Source organism: Dromaius novaehollandiae, chromosome 14 (genome assembly GCF_036370855.1).
Source record: "Dromaius novaehollandiae isolate bDroNov1 chromosome 14, bDroNov1.hap1, whole genome shotgun sequence".
Lineage (NCBI taxonomy): Eukaryota > Metazoa > Chordata > Aves > Casuariiformes > Dromaiidae > Dromaius > Dromaius novaehollandiae.
The window spans coordinates 8,053,804-8,074,532 of record NC_088111.1 but is presented as its reverse complement, the minus strand read 5'-3'; the positions used below and the strand labels follow the sequence as shown (position 1 = coordinate 8,074,532).

Here is a 20,729-nt window from a genome sequence, read left to right as displayed (position 1 = left end):
CATGCTAGGCATTGTGTTTCTTAACTTGAGCAGTCCAAACTGTAAATGCTGTTTAAGTGACTTTAGAATGCGTTAAAGATATAACGTTCTCTTGATTAATCACCTTATTAAAAATATTAAGAATAAAATGTTCTGTTATTGTCATCTTTTTCTCATTGTAGGCAATTGAGACTGCTCTGGACTGTTTGAAGAGTGCCAACACCGAACCGTATTATCGGAGGCAGGCTTGGGAAGTAATCAAGTGTTTCTTAGTAGCTATGATGAGCCTGGATGATAATAAACATGCATTATACCAACTTCTTGCACATCCCAAGTATGACAATTGTTTAAACATAAATGTGTATGTAAAATTTATAGTGTCTTGAGAGTAGTCTAACTTAGAGGCAATGGGTAGCCTGGGCAATGTATGGAATTTTTACCTAGTGGTTTATCCTGCTTCACTTTAAATTAATGCTGGACTTTCCTGTTATTGGGAGAAAGTTTTGGAATTTTCTCAGCACATTATTTAGTGCAAATGATATGTTTTGATGTTTCGTACCTTAATTTTCTTCCTCTACTCATAGTCCAATGTATAATCTGTTATATGTGAAGAGACCAAATTTTGAATTATAGTTTAATATTATATTTAAATAGTTGATGTATTCTGGTACTTAACTACATTTGAAAAGTTAAATTTGACTGTGATATTCTTTATGTTGTTGTAACTTATTTTTACCAAAGTGAAAGAGACATAAAATTCAGTTTTATCGAATGGCCAAACTGGAGCATAGGCTACATGTGTGGCTGTGTTTATAGAGTGATCAGTTTAATATATGGCTTGATGTTTGTTTTAGAGTATGTGGCTTTTTAAATTTTTTATAGACATTTTAAAACTTTAGCCACTGATATATAATGTTTATTGCTTTTAGATAACTTTTGACATCTTTACCCACTAAGTGTGTGCTGACTTCTTGAGTCTTGCAGTGTAGTAAGTGTAAATAAAGAGCAGAGTAGCTTTTATAATTTGGACTTCTTAAACTTGACATAAATATAACTTTGGAATGAATACTTTTTTTGGGGCAGCGATTTGATAAATAATGTTTCAATCTTGAAAGATTAAAATCAAATGTCATTTTAAAATAGGGAAAAATGTCAAAATACTGAAAATGACATTCTGTAATTGAGTTGCAGTGTGATGCCCATATACCTATTATTTGTAATATATGTGGCTTCTTCTGAACCACTGGCTTTAAATGTTCGTGATGAAATTGAGCTATCCATCATGTTTGAGACCAGTGGTTGCCAAAATTAATATGGACTAAGTGAACTGGTCTAGCCCTATCAAAACAAGGGGAAAAGTGGAAGGCGGAGGAGTTAGGGAGAGCAAACTGTAAATTATCCTTGAGGATGTTCATGGTTGAGCTGCCGGTACTGCAGTTTAGGATTATAATGAATTTAATTTTGTCTTTCAGCTTTACTGAGAAGTCTATACCCAGTGTAATTATTTCACATCGGTACAAAGCGCAGGATACTCCTGCCCGTAAGACGTTTGAACAGGCACTGACAGGGGCGTTCATGTCGGCAGTCATCAAAGACCTGAGACCTAGTGCTCTGCCCTTTGTAGCCAGCTTAATCCGCCATTACACTATGGTGGCAGTAGCTCAGCAGTGCGGTGAGTAGCGTGGAACAGCGATCTTGTCACGAGGGGGTGGAGAAGTTCATACTTTCTGTTGTAGTCATTTGTTTTAAGAAAGTCGTGATATTGCAATGGGCTATACGTTTTTTTGTTCTTGTTGTATGGCTGAATTATGTTTCAATTCCTTTGAGCAGAGAAGAATTATTAAGCGCACTTTCAAAAACATCAACTAATGATAGTTCTAAAATACCAAAAGTAGATGCAGTAATGTTTGGAACAGTGTCTACTTTCAGAGCATTTGTATAATTCGATACACATATTTATTTTTATGTATGGTTTTTAATTGGGTTGTTTCCACTTACACTTTTGAAGGACCATCAGAGGAACTAAGTAAACAATGTAGAGTATGGCAGTGTCCTGTATCTACGAAGTAAATTGTGTGGAGCTGGACTGTATGACAAGTGATTTGGGGAAAAGACATATTATAAGCATTTCACTCCTCACTGTTGCTTTAATGTAACTCGACTTTCATAAGATTCTTAGTTTAATTAAATCTCCTTAGCAGACCTCTGCAGTGCATAGTCACTGAATGAGAGAGAAAAAAATACTCAAGTAGATGTAATCGTTTTTCTTCTAAGACTGAAAAATGCCTTACAACCCATTTATATGCAAATGGGCACAGTGCTTACTGGTTTTGCCATCAGCTCATCAGAGGAGTAGTAAAACCTAATTGAAAGACTATTCATACTGAAATATCCATTGTTTTGTCTTTTTTCCTCCCCCCCCCCCCCCCCCCCAATAAATTATAGGTCCTTTCTTACTGCAGTGCTATCAGGTTGGAAGTCAGCCTAGCACAGCCATGTTTCATAGTGAAGAAAATGGGTCGAAAGGCATGGATCCCTTGGTGCTTATTGATGCCATCGCAATCTGCATGGCGTATGAGGAGAAGGAGCTCTGCAAAATAGGAGAGGTGGCACTAGCGGTGATATTTGATGTTGCAAGCATTATCTTGGGTTCAAAGGAAAGGGTAATAGAGCCTTTTTTTTTTTTATTCCTCTTGTTTCATCCTCTTTAATTCTGCTTCTGAACTTTTGGAGGCTGTCAGTGAATTGGAAAAAACTAAAGCACTGATACAATTCTTTGTCTCCAGGCTTGTCAGCTTCCTTTGTTCTCGTACATCGTGGAACGTTTATGTGCTTGCTGTTACGAACAAGCTTGGTATGCTAAGCTAGGAGGTGTGGTGTCGATTAAATTCCTTATGGAACGGCTGCCCCTAATTTGGGTCCTCCAGAACCAGCAGACTTTCCTGAAGGCACTTCTCTTTGTTATGATGGATCTAACTGGAGAGGTATTTAATTAATGGATTATATTGACTAGCGTGGAGGAACTATAACTTTTGTTCCTAAATTCACACAAATTGAACTCTTGCTAGTTTTGATTTTGCTTAACTTAAAAATGTATCATGTCTATAACAATTGTGAGTGAATTTTAGTCATTTTAACTTAAGCAAATCCTGAGATAAGGAATCAGGTCTGTTTTTTTCCAAGTAACTTTTGTTGAAGTTGTTGGAATTGCGTTTATTTATTTCAGAGTAGAAATATACAAGTTGTGTTCAGATCAGTGAAAGAACATAAGATTTGCTGTAACTTGCGTGAAAAATAATATTTTTTCTTCCTTTTGTGTTTGTTTAAAAGATGTTCATCTTATCAGAAAGCTGCATGTAGCTTTACTTAGAGGTACCTACAGAATTGTCTGCTTGACCTTTTCTCAGTTGTGAGTCATGTGGAGACAACATTGCTTAGGTGTTCCAGCTCTGAAAATTCATTTATAAAATTATGTTCCATTGCAGCTCATAATTTTTGAACGATTGGTCAGAATACTAGTTGAATATGTTAAGCTTTATATATTTTTAGTCTTTGCATTTGATTTTGATGAATCCTCTGCAAAAGTTTGTTGTTGAGTAGCATGTAGATTTCTGATCTTTGTGTTCTGTATTTAAAAACAAAAAATCCATGATACCTTAGGTTTCCAATGGAGCAGTTGCTATGGCAAAGACAACATTAGAACAGCTTTTGATTAGATGCGCAACTCCCTTAAAAGATGAAGAAAAAACAGAAGAAATCCTAGCAGCCCAGGAAAAGTCTTTCCATCATGTGACGCATGACTTGGTTCGAGAGGTAACGTCTCCAAACTCTACTGTGAGAAAACAGGCCATGCATTCGCTGCAGGTGCTTGCGCAGGTCACTGGAAAAAGTGTCACTGTGATTATGGAGCCACATAAAGAGGTGAGAAGAAATACTTACTGAGAGTCCAAGTGAGTTTAAAGTTGTCTACTAGTTGTGTTTGCAAAATGCTTTTTTGACTGCATTTTCCCATATTAGTGAATTAAGCTCTTAGTGGTTTGATAGCCTCTGTTTGTCATTTGCTAGGTTTCATTGTTCTGAATATACTGTAGCTGGGATATTACAGAGATTCATACAAATTGTGCCTGAGGTTTTTTTAGCCAGTATTGGTAATGTCTTCTGTTCAAATTGATTTACTTCCTGAAATTATGGACTGCACATGTTCCCACCAGTCAGACATAGGCTAGGCCAGGTAGCTACTGTATTTTGTACCATAATTTTGTATCTCAAAATAAGAGACCCTGCTGTGCCTTTCCCTATCAGTTTTTCCTAATCAGATTTTGCTGCATACGCCTCAAATCTAATACAGCATTCATTCTCTTGCAACTCTAGTGAAAATACATAAGCCCTAGGGCCACCACAGCATATAAAACTGTAGATGTTATTGTTGTAATTTGTGCATTTACAGAGATGGCCTCTAGTTAAGATCTTCTTTTGATAAAGGTGTTTATGGAGGAGAGTGATAAACTGTTGTAATGGAAAAACCTTGCATGAATGTTTTCATTTTTCTGATATTTTAGGAGCTGAGAATATGCTGTTTTTTTTACTTCCGTGTTTTTAAAGCTCAAGTCCATGGGCTTTTTTGACATTGTTTATACTATTATGTGAAGTTATTAAACATTAGATTCTCTGTGAACAGATATATATAATAATTACAGATACTGATTTGATTCAATAACTAACTGTGCATTAAATTAGTTCAGAGAAGTACTTTTCTTGCTTAGTGATATCTGAAGAGACACATTCGGAGCCAGAGTAGCAAATGGATAAAAACACAGGGCCGTGGCTGATGATGTCTTTGTTGCTAGGTCTGTGGGGTCATTTGAATAGGCTGCTGATTCAGTAATTTAAATTATATTGTGTAGGTCCTCCAAGACATGGTTCCTCCTAAAAAGCACTTACTTAGGCATCAACCTGCAAATGCCCAGATTGGGCTGATGGAAGGGAATACGTTTTGCACAACCTTGCAGCCTCGATTGTTTACCATGGATCTGAATGTTGTGGAACACAAGGTTTTCTACACAGAGGTACGTTCTTTCTCTAGTCTCGTGTTTGAATGTAGATACTTAAGTAGTCTTGGTGTTATAATTGCCTATGGTAAAAATACACATTTCTCTGCGCATTTTAAACTTCCACTGCAATATAAGAATTTACCTTTTGAAACATGAACTGATAAAGCTATCTGCCCTTACTTGCAACTAAATACCTCTGGGCTGAGCAGAATGTTTTCATGCCTGTGAAATAGGTTAAATGAACCTTGATGTGATAGTCTGATAGCCACAGCTTTCTTATTTAGGCCTTATTTTATGCACAGTGTGCTTATTAAATTGTTGTGCCACCAAAACGTAAATATTGCTTGTTAAGGCTTTTGAGTCCCTTACAGTTTGTATAAAATCGCATATAAAACTGGTGCGTAGATTTCGCTTAAACTGTCTAGTTCCTTGATCTCACGACTCTACAGTATTGTACACATAAAAGTTCAGAGGGACTTTGCCCCTTAATTGCAATTACTGTTGGTAATTGCAGGTAGGGAGTGCAATTGTTGAGGCAAAGGACCCTGTATTTTTTTCCTTACGATAAAACTAAAGTGCTGTAGATCAGAAAATGGCTGTAAATGAGAGCGATGTATTGGTATTGTGAAGATCTGAACCTTAATAGGATTCTTCAATGTAGTTGCAACCTGGAAAGTGTTAACTTGCATATTCTTGCAAGTTAAATTGAAGTTAATAAGAAACTTGCAATTTCTGTTTCACATGTTCAGTATTTTCTAACAAAAACATACATGTATATTGAAAAAACTCTATTGCAAAGAGGAGAGCTCTGCAGGAAAAAATCGACCCTCTAGGCAGTAGCCCAGACTGGTAGAATTACTGGAGTCATTCTGAGCAGATTTTTCTTGTATTAATCTCCTTCTGCTCTTTTACCCCTTTCTTCTAAATCGTCAGTGTTGTCATTGCCATTCAGGAGCAATCTTTGCTGTAGACCTATTCTTTCACAACCTGTATTGCACAAGCTGTGTGTTTGCAAATTGACCAGCTGGACATTGGCAAGCAAAATATAAAATGGCTCATTTTTGCCTGACTTTCCTTCAGTGGCAGTATTAATCGGTTCTCTTGCCTCTGGCTTACCACCACATTTCATGGAAACCAGTAGTTTCATTTCTAATAAGGTTTTTGCCCCTCAGACAAATTTGGGGATCAGTTAGAGTAAATGAAACCAGATCTTCGGGGAAACCAGGCCAAAAAGGTAGTTGATAAGACTGTTTCCAACATCATTCACAATGCTAGGCTAAAACGGTTTTTTTGTTTATTGTTTTTGTGCCCTTTCCGCTCTGTCCCCCGGCAGCTGTTGAATTTGTGTGAGGCTGAAGATGCTGCCTTAATGAAGCTGCCATGTTACAAAAGTCTGCCATCGCTCGTACCTCTTCGGATTGCAGCCTTAAGTAAGTTCCTAGACAAAATTTGATGTAGATAAGTGTTCTTGTGAGCAACAGGTAGTCTTCTGTCCTGGATTGGCTGAAAACTTGAGAGCATGAAAACTGATGGCTGTTCTCTAGAGGTCACTGTTTAGTGGGAAAGTGTCCCTTATGTCTTAATGAATAGGATTTGGTTCCTGAAGTTAACCCAAAGTAATTTTAGAATACTTATATAATATAGCACTAGGAAAACTTTAAAATACTATTAATAGAATTTCCATTCTTTTTTTTTTTAATTTTATGATGTCTGTTGCTTTTGGCAAAGCATGCTAAACTTTAGCTGTCAGTAATTTAAGATGAAATAAGTTTAAGTTTGACGAGAATAAGTGAAGAATTAGGATTTTTTTCCCTCTCTTTTGAAAATGAGTTAACCAAGAGAACAAATTTACTTTGATTTTTGCAGATGCTCTAGCTGCCTGCAATTACTTGCCTCAGTCGAGAGAGAAGATCATTGCTGCACTCTTCAAGGCACTTAACTCAACAAATAATGAACTGCAGGAGGCAGGAGAAGCATGCATGAGAAAGGTTAGTGCATTTAAAACAATGCTGCTTTGAGGCTGTTGTTCTTTCTGCTTTACTTCCTTGTTACAAAGCTTCGTGGGAAATGTCTTTATAGGGATTGATGGCTGCTCTCCTAAGTTTCATTAGTGGCATCACTATAATTAAGTTTCTGTCAGACATGTTTTTTGAGGGAGTTTGAACTTAGCCATAACAATTTTCTTCTGGTTGAAATTAACATTATAAGCTCTTGCCCAAGTCCCATGGTGCATTCTCTCTCTGTTTCTCCCTCTATTTTATTTATTTATTTTTAAATGGTAAATATATTTTCTCAATAAAAAGTGTCAGTCTTTCCCAGCAGTCTCAAAAATGTGCATGTATGGCTTTATTTTAAAAGCTTTTCTCGTGCTTCTGTTCCTAAAAGAAGTGTGGTGTAGAGACACTGTGGCTGGTTTTGGAGGAGGCAGCACTGCAGCAGAGAGGCCCAGCCTTGCAGTAGGGCACAAGGCTGCAGCCCTGCTGTTTGGGGTCCTAAACTGTGTCTGTCCTGTGGGTGCCAACTTATAGCGTAAAGCAGTTGTAGGGACAGGGGAAAAGGATGTCCCCTCATCATGATCTGTGGCCTGATAGATATGCTTGATTCTAATTTGGCAAGATTTTAATACCTTTAGACAAAAAGAAGAAAATGAAATTAAAAATATTAGCAGCCTTTTTGCAAGGAGATGTAGGTGGGGTGCCATGTCACAGGGAAGGTAGGTATAGTAATGCTGGCGGTCTACATTTGTTTATGCCACTGGGTGGTTAGAAGTCAAATATCTTCATTTCACTCTGGCCATGAGAGGGAATGTACTCACTGACCGTGGTTTGCTGACAGTTTGGTCTGGGAGGGGTACAAGAGAGCAACTAAGGGCTGCTCTGACCTGTGGCTGTGGTATAAGATTTCTGGATCATTTCCATCACCTTTTCCTGTGATGAATCTGTGCCCACACAGCTTTTGATTGTAACAGCAAATACCCTGTCTGGTTGCTTGCAGCTAGATTCTCCTGACCTTTTGTGTTACTCGGGATGGATGCAGGTTTTAACAGAGAAATTTGCCGTGTTGCCTTCAGCCAGCTTCATAGCCAAATCTTAATAAAGTGGTTTCTAAGTAGTTTGTCCGTAGTTTTATATTTTATTTATAATTATGGCATGTTTTTTAATCCTTGTCTGTAATTAAGTTCTGCTTAATTATTTTACAGAATATCCTACTATGTGTCAGGAACACCTGAGTACTTCCTGAATCCATCCTGTCATCATATATATTTCCAGTAATAAATGGCATTTAAACTGTTGCATTCTAAAAGTACAAAATAAAATAAGCCAGCAGAATTAGTTTTAAGTAATGTACTTGCACAAAAATAGCCATGTTCCCCCCCCCCCCCCCCATTTTAATTCTTTACTTTCTTGCAGTTCTTGGAAGGAGCTACAATAGAAGTAGATCAAATTCATACACACATGAGACCATTGCTTATGATGTTGGGAGACTATCGAAGCCTGACACTGAATGTTGTGAATCGTCTGACATCTGTCACTAGACTTTTTCCAAACTCTTTCAATGATAAATTCTGTGATCAGATGATGGTAAGCCTATTCATGTTCAAGGCTGCCTTTTTTTTTTTTTTTTTTTTTTTTTTTTTTTTTAAGCTCTTCTAGAAAAGGAATTCTCATAACTAATGTTTGTACTATTGAAAAGTCAAAGAAAAATGCAGAAGTGATTTATGTATTAAAATAGAAGATTTTTGTTTCCCAATTAAAAAAAAATACCAAATATCTTTAAACATTTGCATTGTTAAAATGTGAAGTAATTTCTAAAGACCTACAAAAGCAAGAAGTTAGGAGATGTTTTCTTCAAGTGAAGTCATACCTAATTATGCTAAGGTCTGCTTGGACCAAATTGCTCTTTCAACAAGGTGCCAGCAGATTGTATATTAAGGAAACTCTTAAAAACATATTTTATTCTCTGGTAGGCTAAGTCTGTTTTGGCACTTTTTTGATTTATAAAATGATGGAAGGTATTGCCTTTCTTACTGTAGTTAGAATTTTTAAAATGGGTGGAATTCTTTGTCCATTTATACAGTTTAAGTATGAAAATGAATATGTATCATGCAAAATATTAAACGAGTATGAACCTATCACCATTGCATATCAAACTTCATTTTTTTTATGCCTTCTGATCTATGTATATAGTCTCATATCCCTTGCTTTCTTGAATAGGGAAAGAACTCTTAGCAAACTGTAGAAGTCAACAGATGAAGCTTAAGTTGCAAGTGTTAAAAGTAGTTCAGGAAATGAAGGCTTCTTAAATCATTAAATGCCATAGTTGCTTGTTCTGTGTAAAAATCAAGTTGGTGGCAACTTCAGGGTTTGCTGTTCCTGCACAATACTTTACATTTTATTTATATATATAAAAAATGCTTTTTAATAACAATCCCTCGCAGTCTCCTCTTACAACCCCACATAGCAGTATGATAACACCCTGATCCTGAAATGATACAGATAGATTTCACATCCAAAATAAAAGTTGCGGTCTTCTAATAGATTAATGACAACTTTCTTAGGTGGCGTTGCTACCTCTTCAGTTTGGAAAGTGTTTAACACCTTGCACATTGTGAACCATATTATTTCAAACAGTAAATGAACTTTTTCAGTTGAGGGAACAAAAATAACTCCGATTTTTCTTTGTTTCCCGCAAATAATCATTCCTGCCTCTACTTTTTCTTTTCTTGAAGTATTTGCTGTCACTTGCTAAAATGGAATAGTAAAAGAATAATGCAAATTAACTTTAAAATTTTTTAAAATTATTTTTTAATAGCAACACCTGCGTAAATGGATGGAAGTGGTAGTTATTACACACAAAGGAGGACAGCGGAGTGATGGAAATGTAAGTTAATGAATGCTTTTATGGGGGAAGACAACACAGAAATCAACTGTATAAATGTTTAGGAAATACAGAACTCATTCAATTGTAAATGTTACCATAACTCATTACACACTGATGTTTTGTTACAAGTAAATGAAATTATTTATTGAATATTTGTAACAAATCTTAGTAAAAGAAGCTTCTTACCCTCGGGGTATGTTTACTTTAGAGCCTACTCTACACAGGTTTGTGTAGGGAAAGCCTATTGATTTTGCAGATGTTTCTGCTTAGAAATCTGTTCTTCATTGGAATGGCTGATGACCTCAGCAGCATAATCCCTCTTTTTTTCATTAATATGTTTGATGTTCATACCATATTCTTGTGACAATTATACAAAATAACAACATCATCCCAGTTCATTTTAAATCTGATCTGTGAAAACTAATTCCGTATTTACTAGTTGAGATTGCATAAAAATCTCCATGCCCTAGTCAGACTAGTGGTCTGAATGTTGAGCTATGGGAACCTGATCAGTCTTTTGGTAAATGGAAATTGCATAGCTTGATGACACCAGTGTGTGTTCTTCAATGATACTGCACTTAAGGGAATTCCCGCTTCAGCGGTGCACATGTAGATTGCCAGAAGTTCCATAATTCTATTAAGAGACCATTAATAATTTATGTTAAGTGTTGAGATTTATTATTACATGAACTAGGAAAGAGTTGGAGGGGAGTTGTATTAATTTCTTTGTTTTTCAGATTAGAATGAAATTAGATTGGCTTTTTATTTCCCTCAAAACAGAAATTGTTTAATGGCTTTTCATTACTCTTTCCTGTCATTGCAAAGAGCTTTTACATCTAAATTTAGTCATTGCTTTGTATTTGACCTAGATATTCTCTAATGGAGTAGAATTTGTTTCTTATATTTAAACTTAGAAATGGTTACTGTCTGCTCATTTTTCAGTTAAACACTAATGTTTTGTTCAACTCAGCTTAGTTCTAAGGCCTTCGTATTCTTCTGGGATTCGCTTTTTCTCAAACATGAAAATTACATTTATTGTACAGATCTATATAGAGCAATAGTCTTTCAAACCACAGTGGGGCACCACTATAGCAGTTTTTAGTTGCCCTTGAATCATAGGCATGAATTGCATTTAATTGTGAATTCTTTTGCTGTTAATGTCTTCTGTCATAGTTAATGTTTTCTATGTAGTTCTGTGTTTAGTCTCCCAAACGTACTTTTCTTACTGTTGGTTTAAAGTCTTATGTTGGGGGGAGGTACGCATCAGAAACTTGAGAGCAAATCTACTGACAAATCTTGAGGGAGAAGTCTGTGGAAAACACTTTCAAACAGAATTGTGTGACTACAAAGCTGATTGAAATACTACTACTTTTTTTCCTGTCGTTCCTAAATTTTCCTTAAAAATAAAAACTATAGGAAACTGAAGGAGGGCACAGATGGTATGATTTAGATACATGGGTTAGGGCAGTGTGTGTTCCCAGGTCCATACTGGCAACGTGCTGTAATTGTAATTACATCTTCAAACTGTGGAAAAGACTAGGATGGTGAAGTGGTTGGTTAGTTGTAGCTGGCCTTTCACTTATTCCGGGTTCTTCTTGATCATAGGAAGATCCCAAAATCTCCTGTGTTCACATAAAAGCACTGCTGGGGAGTGCTGCTCAGGTGGATTGTATCATTCAGACTGAGTGGTTTGGTCTAGGAGCTGGTAAACTCAGTGGAGGATGGAAGCGGTCAGGAAACCCTTATGTTTGCTAGGTGAACTGATACAGAGTAGTATTACTGTAAATTTTTTGACCTAAATAATTTTCATCTCTTTTTCAGCTGCACATTTTGAAGGTGCCATTTTTGAACACTCTAGCTTTGGTGGTAGTGTTGTCATGCAGTTCTCTGGCATCCTGCACCTAGTGGCTAGTCGGCAAGGCCTCCTAAAGAAGCACGCTGTGCTCCAAATGTCTAGAGAATGAGCTTTCTACTGTAAAGACACAGCAGTTCTAAACCGAGTGAATACTGCAGACCTCTCGGTTAAAACTGATGCATAATAATAAACAACTTTTGTGAAGATCCACCTTGATGCCAGAACAACTAAATGGTTGTTTCACCTAAATCGTTTTACAATAGTCGTAGTGTGTTCTTGAATTGACTTGCCTGTTTTAATAAATGAGCACATAAATAATATTTTAGGTAGAAATGAAGATTTAATTCATTGGCACAATAATTGAAATCTTTGATTTAAATCCCTTCTTCTCTTCCCTAGCTCCCCAATGAAAGGCCTGTTTTTAGGTCATATTCAGTAGTAGAAAAATAAGTTTTGAGCAGATGTGTGCCACGAACTCTCACTCTAATGAGCAGTGGTGCCCCAGTGGAAAATCTCCACTGACGTTTATAAGAAGGACTTTTGGAGCTTGGTAGTTCAAATACTGGAAGTGGTTTCATAATTGGTATTGGACAGCTTTGTCTTTGAAGATAATATTATATTGTTTCCCCTGTTTTAATCATCTCTAATATCTCTTTATTCTGTACAAATATTTGGGAAGTTATGTATAAGCAACATACAGGTAGAAAAAAGACTGCTTTTCATACCTGTTCTTAGGAGAGCACTTTCGAGAGTGGGAGATGGTTGTGTGTCCGTTTGTTCAGCCTGAGCTGGAAGTCCCACCCCACTAAAGTCACTTCTGGCTGCAGTCTGAAGAGTAGCCTATACTGATGTGTTCATTTATTTCATGCTTTTGTGGGGTTTTTCTTTTCATGCTGTGACTTCTGTTTTGGTTCAGCCTGCCGCAGAAGGGGTAGAGGTGAGAAACTCAGTGGAGGTGCCAGGAGGTTCTTTGTTGTTGTGTTTTGGTTTTTTTTTACCGTGCCTCGTTAGTTTTGTTGTTGTGTTTGGGCAGAGTGCATTGTGCCTTTGAGTGCAGTGCTGTGCAGTGTCCCCTGTTCGTCTGTGGCAGAGGTGTTTTGATAACGTTGCTGTTAAGGATGTTAAGCATGTTTGTACTAGGAAGAGCAGGATTTTTTTTTTTTTTTCTTTAAAAGCACTTATGTCTTAATGGATTTTGTGTGTGTTGTTCTCAGTCCTGCACTTCAGTCTGACAGAGTAGTCCTTGGGGTCTCTCTAGGCAGATCGCATTAAAGGAGTGGGGCTTAATAATTGTCTGAATTCAGCTGAGGAAGCACAATCCATCTGAAAATACTCCATTGTATCCTGTATATTAGAAATGGGTTTTAGAGGGATGTCGAGGGTGTTGTGGGTTGGTTGGTTTGTTTTCTTCCCTCTTTCTACTAAAGAAAAGCCACAGTCTGGTTAACCGAAATATAGTTCACATTTAAAATTGCACAACGAAAGAAAAAAGAAGTGTTTGGGAGAACTTAGTATCTGGGGGGAGAACAGAGCTGACTTTTCTTTAAAGCAGCCGGCTGTTTGCAAGGTCTCTCGAGCAGTGCCGGGAGAGCGCTACGTGCCTGGCGCTTTGCTGCGAGCCGGTGGTCGCGGGCCGTTTGTGGGAGGTGGCTTAGAAAGGGAGCTCGGACCTGTCGCTGCAGCAGGCCCTGGCCGTAGGGCGGCAGGGAGCACCCCGTGACTCCCCTCGGCACCCCTCCCAGGGCGCGGAGCCCACCTCTGGCTGTAAAACACCGCTATCCTGACACAGTAAATAAAATTAAAGCATGACATTACATGGGGGGAGAAGGGGAGACAAATTCCACCAGACAAATTTACTCCGTGCGTCATGGTAAGTAGATGTTTACCCCTTGCTCTTGGTGGCTGGCTATGCTGATATAGAGAGGAAAAAAATGGTAGGAGAGGTGATACTATGTTCATATATTTCACTGGCAATATTAAATTGCTCGTTTCTTTTTACCTGTAGGAAATGAAGATTTGTTCAGCAATCATAAATTTATTTCATCTTATCCCAGCCGCTCCACAGACTTTGGTTAAACCTCTGCTAGAAGTTGTGATGAAAACAGAACGAGCAATGTTGATCGAGGTAAGAGTGGAAGTTAACACTGATAATTTTTTTGCTTTCTAATATTTTTAAGTTTATTTTGAATTTTTGACGTACTGGTATGGGAATGTTTGATATAAAAATTGGTTTTTAAAAAACAATCCTGTCCAGACCTCTTAGGTGGAATTAATGCTTTATCAGACTTCGAAAAGCGACTGTTGAAATTGTCAATAAATTCTCAGCATGGAAGTTCTGAGCATTTAGTATCTTTGTAAATGCCAAATTAATGAGTGCTAGTAAATTAATAGACAAATAAAAACACTCAGTGCTCTGCATTTTTCATTTAAGCATTATGCATCTTTCAGGCTGGCAGTCCATTCAGGGAACCACTGATAAAATTTCTGACACGTCATCCATCCCAGACTGTTGAGCTGTTCATGATGGAAGCCACTTTAAACGATCCACAGTGGAGCAGAATGTTTATGGTAAGCCGTATGGGAAGGGGAAGAAGTAAATACCTAAATCTTCACAAATCTGATGAATCAGCAGTTTTTGATTTACCTTTTTTCTATCTTTTTTTTGTTTTTCCTCCCATATGACCTTATAGTCCTGAACAGATTTTATGCCTTTCTGGATCAGGTAGGATTATCACTGAAGTTGTATAGGCTATTTTTATATATAAATAAATAAAATATAAGCCATACAACTACAGTGATGAATATAAAAACTACAGGATGAAACAGCCTTGTGGTATGATTTACTTTTAAAAGTTATTAAAATTATTTCTTCCCCTTCTTCAGAGTTTCTTAAAACATAAAGATGCCAAACCTCTACGAGATGTACTGGCAGCTAATCCAAACCGATTTATTACCCTACTGTTACCTGTTGGAACCCAAGCAGCCGTTAGACCTGGTTCTCCAAGCACTACCACAATGCGTCTTGATCTTCAATTTCAGGCTATCAAGGTATTCAATTTTTCTTTTTTGTGTTTGCACTGGATAGTTAAAATTTCTTTAGAATGGGTGAGGTGTATATGCTTTCAGATGTATATGTATTTTTTTGTATTATAGCTCATAGAAAAATACTTGTACAGTATGTTTGTAGTCAGAGTTTTATGCTAGGAAAGGAAAAGAGAATCCAATGAGCTGTACTTTTTGTTTAATCAACTAATGTTCAAGAAGTAAACCGATGGCAAGAGAAACTTTCTTTTAAAAAGCTCCTTTTAAAATGATTCTAAACTAGTTTTTGTTTGACTTTTCTTTGGATGATTTTAGAAACCTAAATCGACTTGACACATGCTTTTTTTTCATTGCTGCTACTAACAGATCTGTTGCATGTTGACAGTGCATTTGTCTTGTTTTGCTTTTGACAGATCATAAGTATTATTGTTAAGAATGATGAATGTTGGTTAGCAAATCAGCATTCCTTGGTGAATCAGTTGAAACGTGTATGGGTGAGCGAAGCTTTTCAGGAGAGACATCGTAAGGAGAATATGGCTGCAACAAATTGGAAAGAACCTAAGCTTTTGGCATATTGCTTATTGAATTACTGCAAGTATGTAGAACTGTTTATTTCCTATAGCTTGTGTACTTTTTAAAGTTATTTTGAAAGTATTGTAAAGATATAAAGATGTGCTAAAAAGGGACTGCAGTTACTGCAGATAAGGTTTAATCTAAGGTTATAATTGCCATTAGCTCTAAAACCATACCTTTTGCACTCACCTATTGGCTGTCTGCTTCTTTAAGCTAATATTAGTTTCTTCGTCAAAAGTTTGGTAGATGGTTTTTCACAGAAGGCTTTTATGTGTTTTTACAGAAGGAATTATGGCGATATAGAGTTGCTCTTCCAGTTGCTTCGGGCTTTTACGGGTCGTTTTCTCTGCAATATGACTTTCTTGAAGGAATACATGGAAGAGGAGATCCCCAAAAACTACAGTATATCCCAAAAACGGGCTTTGTTCTTCCGGTTTGTAGACTTCAATGACCCAAACTTTGGAGATGAGCTCAAAGCCAAGGTAACTAAAGCAATTAAATCAAAGTAGTCTGGTATTTAAGTTTAATTTTCTTCTTGGGAACTAGGGCAACAAAACTCACTTGCTTAAATGTCAACGAGTTAGATAATTGGCAGAGCCATTTAAGTGAAAATATCATACCTGAGGAAGAGCAATAATAAACAGAGACGGCAATTCATCTTGCTTTCAACACTGGCTCTTTTAGTTTACACTTTCTAAGAATCTTTGCCCTTGGAAAGGGAGAAAAAAACATCTGTATATGTCTGTTTCTTAAGGTTTTACTTGTAGCTTCTTTTTGGAATCAAATGAACGTGTCTAACGTGCAGGTCTGCTTGCAAAATAAGTTGAATGCTGACTGTCATTTAGAGAATGCAGTAGTCTAGTATGACTGTCTTGTATTTCTGTTCTGTAGGTGTTGCAGCATATCCTGAATCCTGCATTCTTGCACAGTTTCGAAAAGGGAGAAGGCGAACAGCTTTTGGGACCCCCAAATCCAGAAGGGGATAATCCAGAAAGCATCACAAGTGTTTTTATAACAAAGGTAACAATCCTTGTTTATGCTAAAACATTTGAAAAATAAGTTGAAATTGAAAATTGTTCCTCTCATTTGTCTTTTCAATCCTGATTTGAGTGACTTCTGCAATTTCAGTGTATTGTGATCAATACTATGAAATCGTATCATAAAACTTTGAACTGTTGTGAGATCCGTCAATCATCAGTAGGGTTAAACTACAACACTCAATGTACTTGTGATATTCCTAGCATTTGAATTTCTTTCTTTAGAATTGGAGTTTATATGGTTGTAATCCCAGCCTTTCAATAAGCACAGTTTTCCATGATTGAACATGAGTATCTTTGTAACTTATTTGGGTTTCCTTGAACCAGTCAGCAATTATAAAATGGATGTCGTTGCAGATGAGGTTTGTTTTTTTTATAGGTTTGCTCTTTGGAAGTTCCTGTATGTGTTGGTATTAAAATGTTCTCACCTCAGGAGGTGGTTTTATGGATCTTGACCTGCACTGAGAAAGTAATTTTAAGTATTAGTCGTCTTAAAGCAAAAAACAAAACAAAGAAAACCCCCAAATTAAAAAAATAAAAAAACAGACTGTTCTTATATATGATAATTTTTTCTGCTCTTTTCTCCTTTCATCATCCCTGGGACTAGGTACTTGATCCAGAAAAACAGGCAGACATGCTGGATTCTCTCAGGATATATCTCCTGCAGTTTGCCACGCTTCTGGTTGAGCATGCCCCACATCACATTCACGACAATAACAAAAACCGCAACAGCAAACTCCGACGCCTGATGACTTTCGCTTGGCCATGCCTTCTGTCAAAGGCATGTGTGGACCCAGCGTGCAAATACAGTGGCCATTTGCTTTTAGCACACATCATTGCAAAATTTGCCATACATAAGAAGATAGTGCTGCAGGTACTGACTATGTGCTTGTATTCATACACCTAAGGAATGTTGATAACTTTTGTAGTTTCTTTTATTTTATAATGCAGAGGAGGGGGTGTGGAGTAGTTTTGGATACTTAATATATAAGTAAGAAGTAAACTCATACTCAACAAGTAAGTGCAGAAGCAGCAAGCCTAAAATTAATATGGATTTCTTTGGGGATAGGAGAATATGGAAAGGCTTTTGAAGCCAGGTGAATAAAGAGAGAGGAAGGAGACAATAAAAAGTAGTCTTTGAATTAATGGAATTGGCAGTGTTTCTTCATTTGAGAGAGACAGATATTTCACCTGAGACAGGGAGTGGGGACCAAAGAAAAAATTCAATTTGGTCAGTGGAGAAAAACAAAGAAAAGGGAAGGTAAAGGAGATGGAAGCATATGTTCAACAAAATATCATTGTATATATACCAAACTATGGGTCTTTAGAAAAAAAATCTATGTTTAGAAGAAGACATATGGTGTAGTTTCTTCTTTTTAAAAATGCTTAATTTTTATAAATATATATAAGGTTGATCAGAAACGTTCCCTCTTAGGTTTTTCACAGTCTTCTAAAAGCTCATGCCATGGAGGCTCGAGCTATCGTCAGGCAAGCAATGGCTATTCTGACTCCGGCTGTGCCTGCTCGAATGGAGGATGGACATCAGATGCTGACTCACTGGACACGAAAAATCATTGTAGAAGAGGGTCATACAGTTCCACAATTAGTACACATTTTGCACTTGATAGTACAACATTTCAAGGTACTTGTACTATTTATTCTGGTAGTCACTATATCGTAAGTATTAAGGAGGTAAACTGCACTTTAATTAAAAAAATAATGTAATCCAGATTATGTGGCTTAGTTTCAAAAGGCACCAGCTGTCTGCAAACGCATTTGATTAAAACTGAAAATCCCTGTTACGAACAATGTTATTTGACAAATTCTGAAGTATTCTTTTTTTCTCAGTTTTGATTACATTGTTTGTCGGTCCCCTTTTTAGCTCAAATGTCTTTTGTATCACTTTGGTATTTGTACAAGCTTCCTTGGTATGGCTTTGTAAGCTGCCAAACAAGCTCCCCGAAGAGCACGTGTTTTTGAGATGTCAGTTCAATTTAAGTGAAAGATCAACCTGGCCTTACCCCAAATAAGCCTAAAAATGAGCTTGCGTGTGTAACACAACTGTGTAATTGGGAGCTGCCTGTGTACTAGTGGAACAGTGTGAAGTTAAGGACTGAAGCTGGGGGTGGCTTGCTTGTTCAGACTGGATCTAGGTCAAGCAAGCAATATATACATTGTTTCTTAAAAATTGAAATGCTTTATTTAGTTTAGAAAGATCTTATTTTACTTGTTTAAACCTAGATGGGAGACTTTTTCTTAAATAGTGGAAGAATGAGCTTTATTGTTCTGATTGCTAAAAGTCTTGAGTAGAATACTGTCTTGCTGCAGTATAACTTCCCTAAGTGTATGCCATTCCTTTTTCCGCTAGTCACAGTTGTGACTTTGAGTTTGCCATTCCATTGCATTTCTGCTTGTTTAGTTTTATAGTGAGTGAACTTGGCGCTCAAGAGGTCAGATGAAACTCTGCAAGACCAATTCAATGCATGCTCTTTAACAGTGCTCATTAACAGAGCCGTGAAGGCTCTTTAAAAATAAGTGATTAAAAAAAAAAAAAACCACCTCTATTCGTCTTCAGCCTCTGATGACATCTTCCAGCAGTTCTTGAGTTGTTTGTTTGACTTTGTACATTCTGTGGGGTTAACTATGGAATTTTTATTTCCAGCTGATGTATGTTGGGAAACATTAAACAGATTGGGGAATACTGAAAAATTTCAAAATAGGAACATTATTTGAAAATACAAATTAAAATCATTAGCAAAATATGCCTCAAAGTCATAGGTAGCTTTCTTTCATATGAATTTTATTTTCTTCTTGACTTTTTTTTTAATAAAAATATTAACACACCTTAAAGTCACTTTTAGGAAAAAATATTGAAAAAATTACTGGGTGTTTTCAAATGCGAGTTCTAGCATTCTAAGAAGATGAGCAAAAGATGGGAATTACTGGTTCTTGAGAAAAACATATCTACAAAAAAAATTCTCATTCAGGTACATGAAACCAGTGGTTACTAGTGAAAATTGCAGCCAAAATTTTATTTTCAAAGCACCAACTACTTTTCCTAATTGCAAAACAGTGAACATGCTACAGATATAGCACATTCTAGGATTAAAGACTATTTTACTACTGTGTTTTAACTTTATTTCAATAATGTGTGTGTGTGTGTGTATATATATGTGTGTATATATATATATATGTATGTATATATAGAGTATTATTTGCTTTTGGCTAACACAGTTGTGAAACCCTCTTTTCAGGTTTATTATCCGGTGAGACATCACTTGGTTCAGCATATGGTTAGTGCCATGCAGAGACTAGGCTTCACTCCCAGTGTTACGATTGAGCAGAGAAAATTAGCTGTGGATCTTGCTGAAGTAGTTATTAAATGGGAATTGCAAAGAATTAAAGACCAGCAGGTAGGAAGTCTAAATAAACTGGTGAAGAATGAACTGTTATACTGTTAAATGCTTTTTTAACGTGCACATTGCTGATATTTCAGCCAGATTCAGATATGGACCCAAGTGCAAGTGGAGAAGGAGCAAGTTCTACCTCATCGGCTGTTAAAAGAGGATTGTCCGTTGATTCTGGCCAAGAAGTGAAACGATTCAGGACAGCTACTGGAGCAATAAGCGCTGTAAGAAAAGTTCAGTTTTTTTCAGAGACTCTGAAGTTATAACCTGCATTGACTAAGCAATTTAGTTTACTCATTTTTCTACATAGCTTGTAACTCCCTGAATTCAAATTTGCACTCTTAGAAAGTATTTTAAATGTTTTCTGCTTGTTGTTGTCCTTCTTACAATGTTGGTTATGGGTTTTGTGTTTTGTATACGTGCAGGTATTTGGACGTAGCCAGTCATTGCCAGGAGCTGATGCGCTTCTTTCCAAGCCAATTGACAAGCAGCATACAGATACAGTGGTCAACTTCCTGATTAGGATCGCTTGCCAGGTAGCGTGCTTATTCTGATATACAAATACTGGTATAGCATTAGTAGCCAAAGCTACAAAAAACTCTTTTCATAGGAGTATTTTTGTGCTGGAATTACTCTACTTTTCATATATTTGCTTTCTACCTTTGAAAGGTTAGAAATTTTAATGTGAAATTGTACAAAAAGTAAAATATTTTTATTTTAATCAAGAAAAAATTTAAATTTCATAACCAGTTTCTGTGAATTTTTCATTTCACAAACCATGGATATTATTCATGTGAGAAGTATGCTTTAGCCACCTACATGGCATTGTATGTTTGTGGCTTGATGCAAGGAGCATGAGCTTTGAAAATCAACCATAAATGTGAATGATTGTAATACAGATCTT

General features: G+C 36.7%; 1 protein-coding gene across 5 annotated transcripts in view; it reads left to right on the top strand.

The window, feature by feature from the left end:
* Positions 1-20,729, top strand: part of TRRAP (transformation/transcription domain associated protein) — a 102,337-nt gene that overhangs the window by 24,572 nt on the left and 57,036 nt on the right. For 3 of the 5 annotated variants that reach the window (XM_064520233.1, XM_064520231.1, XM_064520236.1), the window contains 21 exons: positions 162-340; positions 1,452-1,651; positions 2,425-2,642; positions 2,766-2,963; positions 3,640-3,900; positions 4,884-5,045; positions 6,364-6,460; positions 6,897-7,018; positions 8,441-8,611; positions 9,843-9,911; positions 13,772-13,891; positions 14,215-14,334; positions 14,650-14,814; positions 15,222-15,403; positions 15,665-15,863; positions 16,273-16,401; positions 17,026-17,292; positions 17,854-18,060; positions 19,673-19,831; positions 19,915-20,049; positions 20,251-20,361. In XM_064520233.1, coding sequence (XP_064376303.1) covers positions 162-340; positions 1,452-1,651; positions 2,425-2,642; positions 2,766-2,963; positions 3,640-3,900; positions 4,884-5,045; positions 6,364-6,460; positions 6,897-7,018; positions 8,441-8,611; positions 9,843-9,911; positions 13,772-13,891; positions 14,215-14,334; positions 14,650-14,814; positions 15,222-15,403; positions 15,665-15,863; positions 16,273-16,401; positions 17,026-17,292; positions 17,854-18,060; positions 19,673-19,831; positions 19,915-20,049; positions 20,251-20,361 — 3,471 coding nt within the window. The remainder of the gene's footprint in view (positions 1-161; positions 341-1,451; positions 1,652-2,424; positions 2,643-2,765; positions 2,964-3,639; positions 3,901-4,883; positions 5,046-6,363; positions 6,461-6,896; positions 7,019-8,440; positions 8,612-9,842; positions 9,912-13,771; positions 13,892-14,214; positions 14,335-14,649; positions 14,815-15,221; positions 15,404-15,664; positions 15,864-16,272; positions 16,402-17,025; positions 17,293-17,853; positions 18,061-19,672; positions 19,832-19,914; positions 20,050-20,250; positions 20,362-20,729) is intronic. The other 2 variants (XM_064520235.1, XM_064520232.1) reach the window with 1 other exon arrangement.